This window comes from Condylura cristata, unplaced genomic scaffold (genome assembly GCF_000260355.1).
Source record: "Condylura cristata isolate star-nosed mole 26May11 unplaced genomic scaffold, ConCri1.0 scaffold00017, whole genome shotgun sequence".
Lineage (NCBI taxonomy): Eukaryota > Metazoa > Chordata > Mammalia > Eulipotyphla > Talpidae > Condylura > Condylura cristata.
In genome coordinates, this window is record NW_004567118.1 from 3,282,557 (window position 1) to 3,298,361 (window position 15,805).

A 15,805-nucleotide genomic window follows, 5' to 3' on the forward strand; every position below is an offset into this window, starting at 1 on the left:
TGCCTGAGGCTGCCCCACCATGGCTGCCTGCCTGAGGCTGCCCCACCATGGCTGCCTGCCTGAGGCTGCCCCACCATGGCTGCCTGCCTGAGGCTTTTCTGCATATGACCGTGTATCTGACCTTAAGGCTATGAACGTAAAATAAACCCACCCTTTCTTAGTGTTAACACAGAATCCACAAGCACTTCTGATTTTGCGATGACAAGGCTCAAAAAAATCCCAAATGGATTTGATTTCTTTCTTCCTTTTTTAAAGATCTTATTTCTTATTATTTTGGAAGATTGAGTTATTTCTGCATACAAGAACTAGGGTATATAGGCCAGAGGTGCAGGGGGTGAGTGACTGACATACCCTGCTGAGGGGAGGAGTGGACGTGGACAGGACAGGAGGTCTGCTGGGCCCTGTGGGTCAGCTGGGGGGGGGGGTCGAGTTGGTGCTGCAGTGGCTGCAGAGAGTTTCATAGTGCTGCGCTTTAACCCCTGCACCACCAGGAGGCCTGGACTTGATTTATCTCTCATTTTTTACTTCCTCCAAGTGTGGTTGCTCCCCAGGTTCCTAGCCCGCCCCCCGCCCCTGCCTCAGACCTTTAAGACCACAGACTGACATCGCAGTGCTCTCCTGGAAGACCTGGGCCTCACCAGAGCCGGTAGAATGTCCCTTCAGACTCCACTGGGTTTCCCGTCCCTTCTGTCAATCCTGCTGCCACCATGAATGTGAAGGGATCTGGAGGGAGTTGGTCAGTGAGCAGGGAGGAGTCTGACTGACTCAGGCCTCCTGGGTTTGGGGCTAATTTGCAATAGAGTGGAAACCAGCACCCACCCATGGCAGCATTGTGCAATCTCGGGGTGGTGGTGGGGATGATGGGGGTGTCAGGAGCCTGCTCTCACTCTCTTGTCAGTCTGGTCAGTCCGTCCTTCCCTCCCTTGGCTGGGCCTTCCTCCCCTCCCCCATCTGGCCCACACACTGCCTCTGGAGGGGCCGGAGGGCCTTCTTTTGGGCTGGGAGCCTTGCGCTGTGAACTCCCTGGTTTGGCTCCCCAGATGCAGAGCTGAGAGGCACCAAAATGGGCTACAGTCACTCTGAGCCCAGCTACTTTTTTTTTTAAGATTTATTTATTTCTGCATACAGAACTGGGGTACAGGCCAGAGGTGCAGGGGTGGCGAGAGGCTTCCCGAGAGACAGAGTGGGGAGCAGAACAGCCGAGTGATGAAGCACACTGCTGAGGGGAGCAGCGGGCGGGTCAGGAGAGGATTGGGGCCCGGCAACTTTTTCAAGAAGAAGACAGGAGCGTCTGTCCTGGCCCTCACCTGGAGCCCTAAGCCTCTGCTCTGGCTGCGGAGACGGGGCAGAGCTATGCTCCCTGGTCAGACCCTGCCCTTCTTCTCCTGCAGCTGGCCCGATCTCCAGCGCCCCCAGCCCCCTGCTGGCCTCCCTGCCCCTGCCCACCAGGCCTCTGCAGCCCCCACTGGACTTCAAGCACTTGCTCGCCTTCCACTTCAATGGCGCCCCGCTCAGTCTCTTCCCCAACTTCAGCACGGTATGGGGCAGGCGGGGCTGGTGGATGGGGGTATTGGCCAAACCGGGGTGGGGGGGGTTGGGTGGGGAAGGTGGGTTCAGAGGCCAGCTCTGAGAAGCTAGGTCTAACCCGGGGCTCATTCTCCTCCAACACCTCCCAGAATGTGGGAGCTCTCCAAACGGGGCTCTCCAAACGGGGACCCCTCCCCTAGTATAACAACTACTGGACCTGTAGAGCGTCCAGCTAGGGCGAGTGTCACTCAGGCATCACTCGAGCATTTGGGGGCTCTGGGGCTGCTCTGCGCCCGGCCAGGTGCAGGTGGGGTGCCCTTCTGTTTTAGCATGTGCCTCTCTAGGACTGTGAAATACTTGTGGATGGGAACGTGTGTTGTGTCTGTGACCAACTGGCTGTGCTGCCTATTTAATCTGGGTGTGTGGCTCGGACGTGTTTGGTGTGTCTCCCTGAGTGTGCGCGGGTCTGGGCAGACTGGATGGCTGTGTCTGTGGTCACATGTCGTTTGGGTGCGTGTGTGTGTGCAGTTTGTAACTGCCTGCAAGCGAGTGCACTCTGTGTGTTTCTGTGCGTGTGAACGTGGGAGGAGTCAAGTGCTGTGAGCGTCCTACTTCGTGACAGGAGCTATGAGGAATGGCCCCTTTCTTTTAATTTTGAAAATCCAAATGGAATCACTGACAACAATGGTGGGAACTTCCATCTCAATCACTTTCCAGGGCTGTGGAGGCCAGACGACCCTGGGTCCTGGGGGCCCGCTGGCCATCGGCCCTCCTGACCCTTCCTCATTGCTCAGGCAGGTCAAGGCGAGGCCACTGTTCTATCACCAGGGCACCGCAGGCCACTCCCGGAGGGGGTCCCCCTGCACTCACTGTCCCTGGGTAGAGCCTCTTTTTGCTTTTGGAATTCTCTGAGGCCATGCTTTTCTCCCAAGGCGTGTCTTCTCAGGAAGGTTTGACAAGTTCCCTCCCCTTGACAAGCAAGTCCAAGCAGCTTCGGCTCTGGGCCAGCGACTCAGGACCAGGGGACATAAAGATTTGGTTTGAGAGAGGAAAAAATGTCGAAAATAAGGAAAATGAAAATCACACCGGTTAAGGTTTCAAAGCTAGATCTTCCTATTCAGGCCTCCATGGCTGCCCAGCTCCCGCTCCCCCAGCCTGGCAGGCCTGACCCAGAGAGCGGATAGGCCAAGCCTGGGGGCCCAGCCCACAGACCCAGCACAAAGGCTGGGTTATGGGCCAGGTCATTCCAACAGAGGGCTTCCTTGTCCCTCCGCTACCTCTCCCTGGCCCTTCTATCTCATTAGTTGTGATTCTTGGGAAAAAGGAAAACAATCAAAAAGCAGACGGGAGCAGCCAAAGCTGCCCGGGCCATCCGCAGCACGTGGCTCTGCTCTCTAGGTCTGGAGGCTGCCCTGGCCAGCCCCAGCAGCATCCAGACTGACAGATCAAGTTGGCCAGGGACGAGGCCGAGTCTTACTCCATGGCCGACAGCTGCAGAAGGGCAGGCTCTTCCAGGGGGCTGACCACTGCCCACCCACCCCCAATCTTTAGTTGTGGGTATTTTGTCCTGCCCCCACCTCTGCTTTCCCAAGCTGACCCCAGAGTTACTGTGCCCTCCCGCCCCCTTCGCAGATGGACCCAGTGCAGAAAGCCGTCATCAGCCACACATTTGGGGTCCCCTCCCCTCTGAAGAAGAAGCTCTTCATTTCCTGTAACATCTGTCACCTGCGCTTCAACTCAGCGGTGAGAGTTAGTGGACAGTGGCTGGACAGTGGCTGGGCACTGGGCTGCCAGGGTCTTTCCTGGAGCAATGGCCGGGGGTGGCGGCTGAGGGTCAGTGGTCTGTATTTTCTGTCCTTGGTTGCAAAAGAGGCACTTGTGTTCCTTTACACCATCCTCTTCTCTGTCCAGATTTCTCTGCCCCTTCCATCTCTAGTCCCCCTGGGGTTCCACATTCCTCCTCTATGTCTCTCTCCTGTCTTCTGGATCTTTCCACAAGAGAGAAAACTTCCCCACTCTGGGTGACAGGGGCCACCTCATCAGCTCCTGGTCCAGAGCTGAATTCTTAAAGCCTCTGAGTGTACAGTATGTGTTTGTGCCCTTCATTAATTAATCCTCATGGTTAATCTGAGGTGGCCAGAGGTGCTATTATCACCCCCATTTCAGGTGAGAACTGAGCCTCAGACAGGTTAAGGGACTCACCTGAGTCCACACAGCTGGTAAGTAGCAGAGCTGGGATTTGCACCCAGGCCTAGCTGACCCTGAGAACCATATTCTTTCTAGACCATTCTTCTCCTCAGTAGTAAAGGAGCCATATTCTGGCACCCAGGAAGGTTCGCCTTCTGTTCAGGCAACTGTGGGGTTTGGGGAGATGCTCTCAGCAGGCTAGGGATCCTTGGTTGAAGAAGAGAGGACCCGTTCAGGCTGGGCTTGGGGAACCCCTCCAGGCTTCAGGGGCAGATGGATGGAGGGAATACATCTTGCGATGCTGGGCCCAGGCCAGTGCCTGGCAGTCTCCATAACTATTTGCTAACAGACCAGAGAGGGGTGAATGTTTTGGGGGTACACACGCCAAAGTAAAAAGATGGCTCTTCTGTGTGCGCATTTGTACATGTATAGATTTCGCTGAGCACGTTCTTCTCACAACTCTGTGGGCTCAGTACAATCAGCACAAAGGGAGAAACTAAGGCTCAGAGAGGGACTCCAGTTGCCCACAGCTAGGAAGACGCCAAGTCAGAATGTAAAGCCAGAAGCTACTTACCTGGGAGCTTGTGCACATCTGAGGGCGTGGTCTCTACACCTGAGCACCACCAGCACATGGTGACTGGTGTGACAAGGAGTCTCCCTGAGGGCCCAAGCCCAGCCCCGCGCCAGCTCTTGGATGGGGCATGTGGACTCAGCGAGTGAGTGGTGACCCATGTCCTACCCTCTCCAGAACCAGGCTGAAGCACATTATAAAGGCCACAAACATGCCAGAAAACTGAAGGCCGTGGAAGCCGCCAAGAGCAAGCAGAGGCCACAGAGGCCGGCCCAGGGCGGAACACTGGCGTCCCCAGCCCCAACTCTGGCTGGTGGAGAACCCGAACCCGCAGAGCCTCAGAGCAAAGGTCAGTCCTCCAGACTCTCCGTCCGGGGTCCGGTTTCTGACAGACGCTGCTATGATTATTTTGGCTTGTGTCGAAGGAGCAAACACGAGAGAAAGGCCTCCACCACAGTGCAGGGCTCAGTACCTTTCCCAGGTCAAGAAACATGTCATACCATGGCACCCCATCATTTCCTAGGGCTACCTGGCAAGTGGCCAGGGACTGGGGGACTTAAACAGCAGAAATTTGTTATCTCTCAGTTCTGGAGGTAAGAAACTAAGCCCAACGTGCTGACGAGTTTGGTTCCTTTATGGGGGCTCATGTCTTACCTCTAGGAGCTTGTGGCTTCTGGCGGTGGCAGTCCCTGACGTGTGATGCATCGCCCCAGGCACCTTCTGGGTCTGGGTGTTTTTATCAGTCTTCTTACAAGGACAGCCTTCGTGGCATTAGGGCCACCCTAGCCAGCGTCACCTCTTCTTGACAGGTCACATCTGCCAAGACCCTGTTTCCAAATCAGGTCACATTCTGAGACTCCTGATGGACATGAATTTTGGGCAGACACTATTCAAACACCTCCACCCTCCCCTCTGGGGTCACTATGTTCTTGAGTCTTGTTAGTCTAAGACCAGTTTGGTTTTTGTGCCGGAACATTCATTGTAAGATTCTTCCATGTTGTTGCAGGTAGCTGTAGTTTGTCCTTCGGCGTTGCTGTTTGGTGCTCCATTGCGTGATCACACAACTGTCTGTCTGTCTGTCTTTTCTCCTGTCATGGATATTTGGATAGCTTCCAGTTTTATGGATATAGTGCTTTTAGAACATTCTGGAACATTTTTGGTGATTTCCACTTATGCAGTCAGCTAACAACTATAGCGTCTCAGGGCTGTGAGTGCTTTCTCAGATGACTCTTTCCAGCTTTATGATTTCAGATGGGGAAACTGAGGCCAAAGAGTCCCACGTCTTCCCAGTGAGTTGGCGGGAGAGTGGGGTCTGGTTCCAGCTCTGGGCATCCCTACTCAGACCCTCCATTCTGCCGTGCCGCCTCCATGACGTCAGTGCTCACCAGCAGGCCAGGTCAGGCCAGGTCATCTGCAGCTGGGCTCACAGCTGCCTCCTCTCTCTCCAGCTGCACCTGCCGCCCCGCCCCCCGGCCCCTCCCTCCAGCCGGCTCTGACTCCCGCCGCAGCGCCCCGGGAACCAGCCCACCCAGACCTCCTGGATGCTGCCTCATCTTCTTCGTCATCCTCTCCTTCCTCCTGCCCACCCTGCTCCCCAGAGCCTGGGTCGGAGGTGCCAGAGCCGGAGCCGCTAGCGGCTGCCGTGGGAAGCAGTGTGAGCGGGGAAGGCCGGGGTGACAAGGGGCGTCTCTACTGCCCCACATGTAAGGTGACCGTGAATTCCACCTCCCAGCTTCAGGCTCACAACACAGGTCAGTGGCCAGGTCACAACACAGGTCAGGGGAAGCGGGGGTGGCCGCTGAGAGTTCTGGGCACTTTGTTTCAGGGCTCAGAGGTATTGTGCTCAGCTGTCAGCCAGGATGTCAGGTTCTCCCACTAATGCCCAGGAGGGTGGATTGGAAGGAGGAGTCTGAGGCTGTCAAACTGAGGGTCCCTCCCCTTTCCCAGGGCTGCTGCGGGGTAGACCTGGTAAATGTGCATCAGTGCCTGAACTGGGAGAGGGAGAGCTAGCTGAGGTGGTGGGGGAGTTGGGGGACCATCTCTCCTTAGGTCAGATACACAAGGGCCGGAGGCCGCAGTGTTGATGCAAGAAGGCCTCCCCGCAGGAGCTTGGCGCAAATTGAGAGCAGCTGGGGTAGGAGAGCCTGGCAGTGGGAAAGTGAAATCTCCTGTGGCCTGAGGGGTCAGCTGTGCGGGCAGCCTGGAGGCTTAAAGGGACCACCAGACTGACCTCGCCGAGCACCCTCTGTGGCCCCGGCTGCCCCCAGTTGGTGCTGACTTCTTCCTTCCCCCCAGGAGCCAAGCATCGGTGGATGGTGGAAGGTCAGCGAGGAGCTCCCCGAAGGGGCCAGGGCCGCCTGGTACCCCAGGGAGGAGCTGGACACAAGGCCAAAAGAGTGTCTGGGGGCCGGGGGAGCAGGCAGGGGCCCAGCCCCACTTTCCACTGTGCTCTCTGTCAGCTCCAGGTCAATTCAGAGACCCAACTCAAGCAGGTGGGAAAAAGAAGCGGCTGGGCTCAGGGTTGGAACAGGGGAGAGGGAGGACCAGGGCCAGGCGAGGGAAGAGGAGGAGGAGAGAAGGTGGGTGGAGCAGAGCCCCTGAGCAGGGTAAAGGCAGAGAAACAAGTGTGACTGAACAGTGGGGCTCTGTGGGGCAGAGGCCATCGTCCCTCCCCTTTCCCAGGGCTGCAGGGTAGACCTGGGAAATGTGCATCAGTGCCTGAACTGGGAGAGGAAGGGCGACTAGCTGGCGATGGGGGGGTGGTTGGGGCTCCTTGGGCTCCCTCACCTTGTTCCCAGTCTGTCTGTCTGTCTGTCCATTAGCACATGAGCAGCAGGAGGCACAAAGACCGCCTGGCGGGGAAGTCCCCCAAGCCCTCCAGCCAGCACAGCAAGCTGCAGAAGCACGCAGCGCTGGCTGTGAGTATCCTCAAGGTATCTGTCTACAGGCAACAAAGCAGGGGTGAGGGTGGCCCAGAAGGGAGGAACCGCCAGGGGGTGGACAGGAAGGAAGCCACACATCCCTGCCCCCAGGCTGTCTGGGCAGAGGTGCCAGGGAGATGGGTGTTTGGCCGTCGTAGGGTCCACCCAGAGGAATTTCCGGGCAGGTGGGCTGGGGTGGTCATCTCCTAGAGACCACAATCTGCTGCCAACCCCCACAGCCTTTGCTCATCCTGACTCTCCTCCCTCGGGCCAGGAAGACAGGTGGTGGAGAAAGCCTTTTGGAATGGATGTTTGGGCGTGGGGAGAGGATTTAGGTTTGGAACTCTAAATGGCACGTTTTTCCTGCAGCAAAATCCCAAGGGCAGTGCCCATGGAGGGACTGGGATATTTGTGGGGTCAGATACTGTGTCCATTCCTCTCTCTTCTTTGTAGTCTAAACTGGCCTTGCAGAAGCAGCTCACCAAGACGCTGGCCGCCCGCTTCCTGCCCAGTCCGATTCCCACTGCGGCCGCTGCCATCTGTGCCCTGCCCGGGCCCTTGGCCCTCCGGCCTGCCCCTGCAGCAGCCACCACCCTCTTCCCGGCTCCCATCCTGGGCCCAGCTCTGTTTCGCACCCCGACTGGAGCCGTCCGTCCCGCCACGGGACCCATAGTGTTTGCTCCCTACTAGCTGCCCAGAGCCCAGGGCTGGCTTCCCAGCAGCGCTTGGCTGGTTGGTGCCTGAGGCCTGGGCCCCGCCCCCACAGGGACTGCTGTCCACAGCCTAAGGGCTCTGTTCCAGCCAGAAGGGGCTGTTTGAGGACAGCTGCCCTTCATCTGTCGAGACTGGGGATCCAGGTAATCCCCCCGGTCCAAGGACCATTCCCACCTCCCAGGACTTCCTAAGGACACCTTAGACTCCCCTGCACTTCCCAGCCTGATTTATGGGAAATAAACGGATGAATCCCAAAGATTTATGCAAAACCACCAGGCCCTGTGGTGCTCATTTCCCCCAGCCAGGACCTTTATCCACGCGGCCAAACACCCTAGGGGCCTCAGCTAGCCGGGGACAACTCCGTGGCCGCTACTCCAGTGCCCCGGGAAATGGTCGCCCCTTGCTGGATTCTCTGGACAGTTGCGGAGGGGCTCCCGGCCCAGCTGTACAAAGTGACCACGTGGAGGAGAAAGGAAGTGTCAAGGTGCGGGGAGGTGGCTGCTTTGGGGCCTCATGCTGATGGGTGCAGCTAGCAGAGGGACATCTGATCGCCCCACTCTCACGGAACCAGTCCCATAAAAGCTCTCCTAGTCCTCCTGAACCCCAGCTCTCAGCAGAGCACCGGGTCTCCCTCGGACTATGGCTCTAGCTGACACCGAATCCCCCAGAATGCCCAAATGCAGAGCCTCCCCTGCAGCTCCCTGTCCCAAGAGGGTCCCTAGCACCATTCAGCTTTCCCTCCTCCCAAGCAGCACCCCAAGCTCCAGCTCACTGTAGAGCTGAGTCTTGGGACCTCTTTAAAGATCCACTTTCACGCTGTCAAAATCGATGGCACCATCTCCATCCCACCCAACACTGCCCCCCTCACCCTCATAATGGGACTTTGCCAGTATCCACCTGTTTTTTTGTTTTTTTTAAAGATATTCCCAATGAATGAACATGGAAAAAGGGAGAAGGGTGGGGAAATTTTTGATAATAGTTGTGGTTTTATTGTGTCTGATGAGTCAATAAATGAACTTAAACCTGAGCCTATGGCCTTACTCGACCTGCCCAGCCCTGGCCGCCCCTCTGCTCACCACGCCCGTTTTGGGGAGAAGAGGCGTGCATGGGTGGTGGCTGCCAGAGCTGTCTCAGCTCTAGCTGTGCACGACAGGGAAGCACGTGAGCACGGGGAGTGTGGGCCCTGAGCTCACCCGACAGCACGCTGAGCGTGACCGCCCTACTGTGCCCTGACAGATCTGTGGGTGCCTGAGAAGCTGCTACTGGTTTGCCTTGTTCTGTTCAGGCATCTGAGGTAGGGAAGGGCTAGAGGAGCACCTTGTCCAGCCTTCACCAGGCAGCAAGCTAATTTATAACTGGTAATTTACAAGCAGAAGGCCAAGGATTGGCTGAAAACCACCACAGGAAGGGGTGAAGCCCAACCCCACCAGGGTGAGGTTCCCTAGAGAGGGTAGTGCACTCCTGCCCCCTGGTGGACGGGGGAGAGAGTGCCCCAGCCTCCAGGGCAGTAGCCTTAGCACCTTGAATGGGGAGAGGGGAGCCGCAAAGGATAAGGTCATCTGATCTGGATCATAGCCAGCCGGGAGCCAAAACATTATAAAATTATAGGACTAGAACGGCTCCAGAAGGTCACCTAAACAATTCCCGTCACTTTACAGGTGAGGAAACTGAAGCCCAGAGACAGGAAAGGCCTTGGTGGGCCACAAAGGCAGGTGGTGACTCAAGGCCCAGGTCTGGTTCCGTTCCACCTCAACCAATGAGGCCATGTGTTCTCTGAGCAGGAGAAACAACTGGGAGAAGAGGTAAAAGAGAACCTCACTTCCCAGCCAGCTTCTTAGGGTGCAGGACAGGACAGGAGAAAGGTCAGTAACATGGACACTTGAGTACATCTACACACACGGCACCCGAGCACCCCCTCTCCAGACTCCAAGCTGGTGCCACTGATGGGAGGGGGGCACAGGACCCCTGTGATAGAAACTGGGCCCTACGGTGGGCACTTCTGCATGGCACCTCTGCTTCCCACTGGGCAGGTGGCAGGGACACTAACCCCATATGCCCCATGTCACAGCAGGGGAGAGATGATGAAAGCAGGGTAGGTGGGGTGGGATGGGGGCTAACCTGGGTTATCTGCACTTCCTGGAGCTAGGAGGGAGCGGATGTGGCCCCAGCCTGGGACAGCCCAGCAGCCTGACCTATTGGGGCACTCCCCTACTAACTGAGGACAGCTTGCCTAACCCCCTTCCTGGAGTGGGAACGGGGCTGGCAAGGTGAAGAAGGGACGCAGTCTTCAGCCATCCAAGGAGCCACTGCCCTTGTTCTTGCGGCTGAGGGGGAAGGCAGACTTGCTCTGCGGCTGGGTCATCTTGCTGGCCAGGTAGATGAAGGGCTCCAGGAGGGATCGGCGGTCAGCCACGGACACCTCCCACAGCTTCACCTTCTCTGACTTGGCCCAATGCTGAGCCACATCTGGGTCCACGCGCCGCTGCTCCTGCAGGTCACACTTGTTGCCAAGGACCACGATGGTGACCTGGGGAGAGGACAGAGGTCAGTGGCTATACCAAAGGCTTCGGGGATGGTGACCACCTAGGCGTCCTAGAAAGCAAGCCTCCATGGCTGAGGTCTCATCCCTCCCTACCGTAGAAATCATGGACTGAGGGGAAAGTGGAAGCTGCTTTTTCTTCTTCTCATTTCCAATTGTGAGCTCAAGCTGACCTTCCTCCAGGAGTTCCATGCTCTTTCCAGCTGTCAATTTCTGACTAAACAACTGTTGAGGAAGCTTCCTCTGAATGCCTGCAGCCTAACGGGGGGTTTAAGAACAGAAGGGCCTTCATAGCTATGAGAACAGGACACTTAGAAAGAGACACCAGTAGTGGCTTCAAGCCTTAGGCCAAGGTCTTCTTAAACTGAAGTCTTCTGAACTGAGTTGCCTCCAGATGCGGCCACCTGGAGGGGGCAAGACACTCCAGTGGCCTCTACCCCCTCTCTAGCGCCTAATCCACTTCCTAACAAAATGGAAAAACAGCCACACCAGGCCTCTCGCTAGCTCCCGGCCCCCTCACTCATCAGCCAGGTTCCCACACAGACCTCCTTCTTGTCCTTGGATTTGTCGATCTCCTTCTTAAGCAGTTCCACTCGCTGAAAGGACTCTCGGCTGTCCGTGCTGTAGACCAGAACGTAGCCGTCAGTGCAGGAGAAGCAGTGTCGGGGCAGCTCCGCCCCGTCTCGGAGCCCCCGGGTGTCGTAGAAACGCACCTGCTCCCGGACCCCCCGGTCCGTCTCTATGGAGCCCACATAGATGTCTTCCTGCGTTTCAATCATCTCAGAACCTGGGGGTAAAATGGGAAAGCTTGTTTGTAGGGCAGAGGGAGATGGGCGGATGCTAACAGGCAGGAAGAGAAAGGAATATGGGGGCTGAGGAGAGGGAGTCAGAGCCTGGGAATCTGGCCGGGTGGGAATGACTGTGGGGGAACTGGTTAACCTGATGCTAATGCCGTGCTAAGTGTGGCCAGGAAGCTTTTCCTCCCTATCTCAGTTACTGCTTCCTCCTTCCACATTAGTTCAGAATTGCTAGAGGATGGGGAATTATGATGTACTTTTATTCTTTGGGGTGCAGTGATGACCAAAAGCAGCTTTTTTTTAGCTTTTGCACAATATCATGAAAGCCTCTATCTTCTTCCCCAAGTCTTGCCACCAACCCCATGGCCCCCAAGGACACTCACCTACGACATGGTTCCCGTATAGAAGCTGCTCCAGGATTGAGGTTTTGCCCACCGATGCCTGGCCACACACGACCACCTTGCAGCTCTTCCCCATGCTTAGCCTCCAGCCTGGAGGAACAGGAGCTCATGGGGTGAGGTGAAAACAGAGCCAACCTCCCAGAACTGAAGAGCTCCAATTCTGACCTGACCAGTCGCTTTGGGAATTCTGCACTACTGGAGTATGGGTGCACCAAATTGATGTGTCTGCATCCACTACTGGGCAGTGAGGTGACATTATTCATCTTTGTTAATTTCAGAACATGGCCCATTGCGCATGCTCAGGAAATGTTGCCTCACACAGGGAAGAGTCCCTGGTTTAAGGGAACCACTGGCGGGATTCCCTTCTGTGCACAGCACATAACAAAGGACTCAGCCGCTTCTCTGTAACCATGATACCGCTCATGTATGTTAAACCACTCTTCCTTGGGGCAGCAAGTGAATAAAGAAGATACATGGCTTTCTTATATGACAATGTGTCAATTCCTTCTAATTCCTAGTCAAGTCTATGGGTAAGATAAAGAACATCAAACAGGGAAGGAGCGAATCTTAAGCAAAGGCTTTGGAACACCATCTTTGCGGCCCTTGGACTGACAGACGCAGATGAGAAGCCTCACACACACACCTCCTGTCCAAGGAGGTCCCAGACAGCTCCCTCAACGCACCACCAGGAGTAGACCCAGGCAAAAGTTCCCCCCGAAAGCAGAGACAATCCTCCCCAAATGGGGTCCCAAACAGAGGTCCCTCTGCAGAAAGAACTCTTGATACAGGCCACCCTCCCCTTCTCCCGAGGGGCCCTTGAGGGTCAGCATCCGGAACAGGAGCTAGTCCAAGAGAGACAAGAGCCAGAGGGGCCTCGGCCACCGACTGTCCCACAAGGGGCCCCCAGAGGGAATCAGAGACCGGCCACCGGGCAGCCCGGACGCGGTGGCCCACCCAGCTTCCCAGCTCCGTACCTCCCGGGCCCCTGGCAGCACCCGGGCCGGGACCTGGAGGCGCGGCCGGACCCGGGGAGACAGCGCAGACTGCAGAACTCCGCTCCGCTCCAGGGCCGAACCAGGCCCCGCTCCGCCCCGCCCCCCAGCTTCCGTCTGGGAAGTGGAATTCCGACGGCGGAGAGCGGGCGCCGGCCGCACAGCGCCCCCAGAGGCCGGCGGGGGGGTGGCGGTCGAGGTCTGCGCGCCGGGGTTAACACTCCTTGCACCCGGGGTGCTGTTCTTCCTGGTGTCTCTGATACCCAAAAACTCTTTCTCGAAAGGCTACCGTAGCACAGTCACACTTCGCTTATTTGTCAACTGTCTTCCGAGCACCTGCTCCGTGCCAGGTACAGGACCATGTGCTGGGAAAAAGCGGACGGATGAGATCCTATAGAATGTCGCCGACTGGAGGAGCTCGACATCTAAGCCAGCAATTTCACAACAGCATGGTAAGAACTACTGCAGACGTGTTATTGCAGGAAGCCCAGCAAAGCATTTAACTTGGGGGTAGCAGCATGCCTTCCTGGAGGAGGGCATGTTTGTGTTGAGGTTTGAAGGGTTAACGAGGAGAGGGTGGAGCCAAGGCAAATGCCTTGGTGTTTTCTGGAGCCACAATATTGATGCTAGCAAGACCAAATAATCAAAGGCTTTGAGTGGTAGGCTAAAGAGTTCAAACTGTATCCTAACTGCAGCAAAAAGCCATCGACAGATTGTACAATAAAGTGATGTCAGTTTTTACTCTCAAGACGGCCACTCTGGCAGAAGGGTGAAGTTTGGAGATGTGAGATGGGGGTTAGCTAAGAGACTAAAGTAGTATTGCAATTTTTTTTTTTTTTAAGATGAGAGCCTGAATTGGGAGGGGAGATGGATTACGGAGACATTTAGTAGGATAAGCAACAAGTATTGGTGATAAAGTGGAAGTCAGGAGTAAGAAGAGGGAGGAATTCATGTTTCCTACCTATCTCATTCTGTGACCAGCTGAATAGGGAATCTTTTTAACAATGTAAGAGAAGCACCTATTGGTGAGGGGTGGGGAAGTCATCACACATTCAAGAGATATCCAGGAGAAAGCTGGATAGATAGATCTGGAACTCAGAAGAGAGATCTAGGTTGAAGATAGCAAACAGAGTTGAGAGTCAACAACATTGATGTTGTGGGAGTTGATTAGTTGGCTTGATGCAGAGAAGTGGGAAGCTGGTTTAAGACAGGTGGGCCTCCTGACCCAGACTGTACACTGGGAGACACTGGCAGGCAGGGCCAGTGGTGTGTGAGTCTGTGCCCTCCCAATCTAGCAGAGTGGGCACTTTGGAAAGAGCTATTGAAAGATAGGCTGGATGAATATCCTACCTCTTACAAAGCACTGAGCTGCTTGCTACTGTCCTCCACCCACTGGTGGGTGGTGGTTCAGCTCCCCCAGCAGTGTGACCGATAGGGACCATACGAGCAGCTTATTGACAATGCCACAGTGTTTTTCTGGAGAAAGAATAAATCCGTTTTAAACTTCCTGTTCCCTTCTTCATTTAGTTTCCCCTGAGTTTTAAAAAGTTCATCTCAAGCTAACCCCAGAAAGAGCCACTTTAATTCAAGCCAACACTTGTTATTGGTTTGGTGAGGGAAGTACTATAAAGATGATTAAGTTGTATCTTTGCCATCTATTAGGTCCCCATCCAGACAGCATTCGGCAAGAGAAGCGTGCTGAACAGGGAGTTTATATGAGGGGCGGGAATACTGGGGACACTGGAGCAGGACCTCACCCCATGAGCTGCCTTATAAACTCCAGGGCAGGGTCTGAGGCATCGTGCCACCCTCCCTAGGCTTAATGCTGAGATGGCATTCCCAGGAGGCTGACATGAAAGCAGCCTCATAAAAGGACCAGCGTCATTAGGGTGATGAACCAGTTGGTGCTTGGAGATCCAGAAGGGATGAAAGGCGGGGGTGAAGACGCCCTGCGTTCCCCTCGCTTGGTTGGGCAGGGCTTCCAGGGCCGATGAAAGCTGGGGGAACTGGGCTCAAAGTGTCTCTTCTGGTCTTTCCCGAGAGGAAGCTGTGGACATACTTCAAGGTCGGAGGGTAGTAGTGGGAGCGCTTTCCTTCCAGAGACCTGGGTCACCGGGATCTCGGGCAACCCAGACTCCCCTTAGCCTTACGGAAGACGCGCTAGGCTTGGAAGTTGCTATGGCAACGAGGCTCTCGGACTACTGAGGAAAGCCAAGGCCTAGAGAGGCAACAGCCACCTGTACCCGCTTCCGACCCACGGGTAAAGTGGCGCCCCCTTCGCACAGGAACCGTCCCTGGGCCTCCGCCCTGACGCGGAGACCACCGTGGACCTCCGGGGACGGGCGGCCGCTCTGGCCCCAAGCGGAGCCTCTCGCTGGTAGACGGGCTCGAGGGAGCCACTCTGGGCGCAGCTCCGCCGAGCTGCTCGATGCTCCGACCGGAAGTGCTCTTCACCGCCTGCCTCCCACCCGGCTCTCTGGTCCCGGCGGTAAGATGGCGGCTGCCGCGGAGTGCGATGTGGTAATGGCGGCGACCGAGCCTGAGCTACCCGACGACGACGAAGCGAAGAGGTAAACGGGTTGTCAGGGTAGTGGAAGGTCAGCTTCAGCTCCATGGCTCAGGGAAGTCCGCCCCTGCCATGATGCATCCCCTGGGTGTTGCGGCCATGCCCCGCCCTCCGAAAATACCCCCCCCCCGACTCCCCCACACACCTGAGATAAAGTCCGGATGGACCCCCTGAAGGGGCGCTCTCTGAGGTCCGCCCTCCCTTCCCGCTTCCGCCTGGCTGAGGCGCTCAGTCCTTCCTTGCGGAGGAAGGTCGTCCTAATTGTAAAGGCCAGGTCTCTGAGGGCAGCGCAGAGGTCTGTTGCGGGATGGGGGAGGCGGCGCGGCGTCGTTGACGACTTCCTTCCAACGCCCCCGACCCCCGCCTCCTCTGGCCAACTTCTGTGCTTTGTGGCTGTCAGCACTTTGCGTCTCCAAAGCCCTTGCCCTTCTCTCCTTTCCGTGGTAATCACACCCCTGACACCACTAGTCTCGATCCAAGCTGATTCTTGTCATTTGACCTGGTTGCACCCCGGTTACCCCAGAAGTCGAGGATTATGATTGTCATTGAAGGAAGAATGGTGTGTGTGTGTGTGTGTGTGTGTGTGTGTG

At 56.3% G+C, this 15,805-nt stretch overlaps 3 protein-coding genes across 6 annotated transcripts in view; 2 read left to right on the forward strand and 1 right to left on the reverse strand.

Moving 5' to 3' along the window:
* The window catches only part of ZNF385C (zinc finger protein 385C), a 25,960-nt gene extending 18,064 nt beyond the window's left edge, over positions 1-7,896 (forward strand). The window contains exons 9-15 of the mRNA XM_012726035.1: positions 1,392-1,537; positions 3,160-3,270; positions 4,463-4,634; positions 5,734-6,036; positions 6,581-6,777; positions 7,108-7,218; positions 7,660-7,896. Of these exons, the coding sequence (XP_012581489.1) occupies positions 1,392-1,537; positions 3,160-3,270; positions 4,463-4,634; positions 5,734-6,036; positions 6,581-6,777; positions 7,108-7,218; positions 7,660-7,896 (1,277 nt within the window). The remainder of the gene's footprint in view (positions 1-1,391; positions 1,538-3,159; positions 3,271-4,462; positions 4,635-5,733; positions 6,037-6,580; positions 6,778-7,107; positions 7,219-7,659) is intronic.
* A 990-nt stretch (positions 7,897-8,886) lies between these two features.
* Positions 8,887-15,517, reverse strand: NKIRAS2 (NFKB inhibitor interacting Ras-like 2). Of its 3 annotated transcripts, none has more exons than XM_012726141.1 (4): positions 15,361-15,517; positions 11,640-11,747; positions 11,005-11,246; positions 8,887-10,447 (listed from the first exon to the last, which is right to left on the reverse strand). In XM_012726141.1, the coding sequence occupies exons 2-4, from the start codon at positions 11,731-11,733 to the stop codon at positions 10,208-10,210; spliced, it is 576 nt and encodes a 191-aa protein (XP_012581595.1). In that variant the 5' UTR covers positions 11,734-11,747; positions 15,361-15,517; the 3' UTR covers positions 8,887-10,207. The 3 variants fall into 3 exon arrangements, with proteins under 3 accessions (XP_012581595.1, XP_012581594.1, XP_004684234.1); XM_012726140.1 differs by lacking the exon at positions 15,361-15,517 and adding an exon at positions 14,407-14,516; XM_004684177.2 differs by lacking the exon at positions 15,361-15,517 and adding an exon at positions 12,632-12,742.
* The window catches only part of DNAJC7 (DnaJ (Hsp40) homolog, subfamily C, member 7), a 28,931-nt gene continuing 26,009 nt past the window's right edge, over positions 12,884-15,805 (forward strand). Inside the window, exon 1 of one of the 2 annotated variants that reach the window (XM_012726137.1) lies at positions 12,884-13,101. Coding sequence is in view for 1 of the 2 variants with exons in the window: in XM_004684179.2 (XP_004684236.1) it covers positions 15,143-15,219 (77 nt within the window). In the remaining variant the exon portion in view is untranslated. Of the gene's footprint in view, positions 13,102-14,578; positions 15,220-15,805 lie in introns of those variants that run through there. The other variant, XM_004684179.2, reaches the window with a different exon arrangement.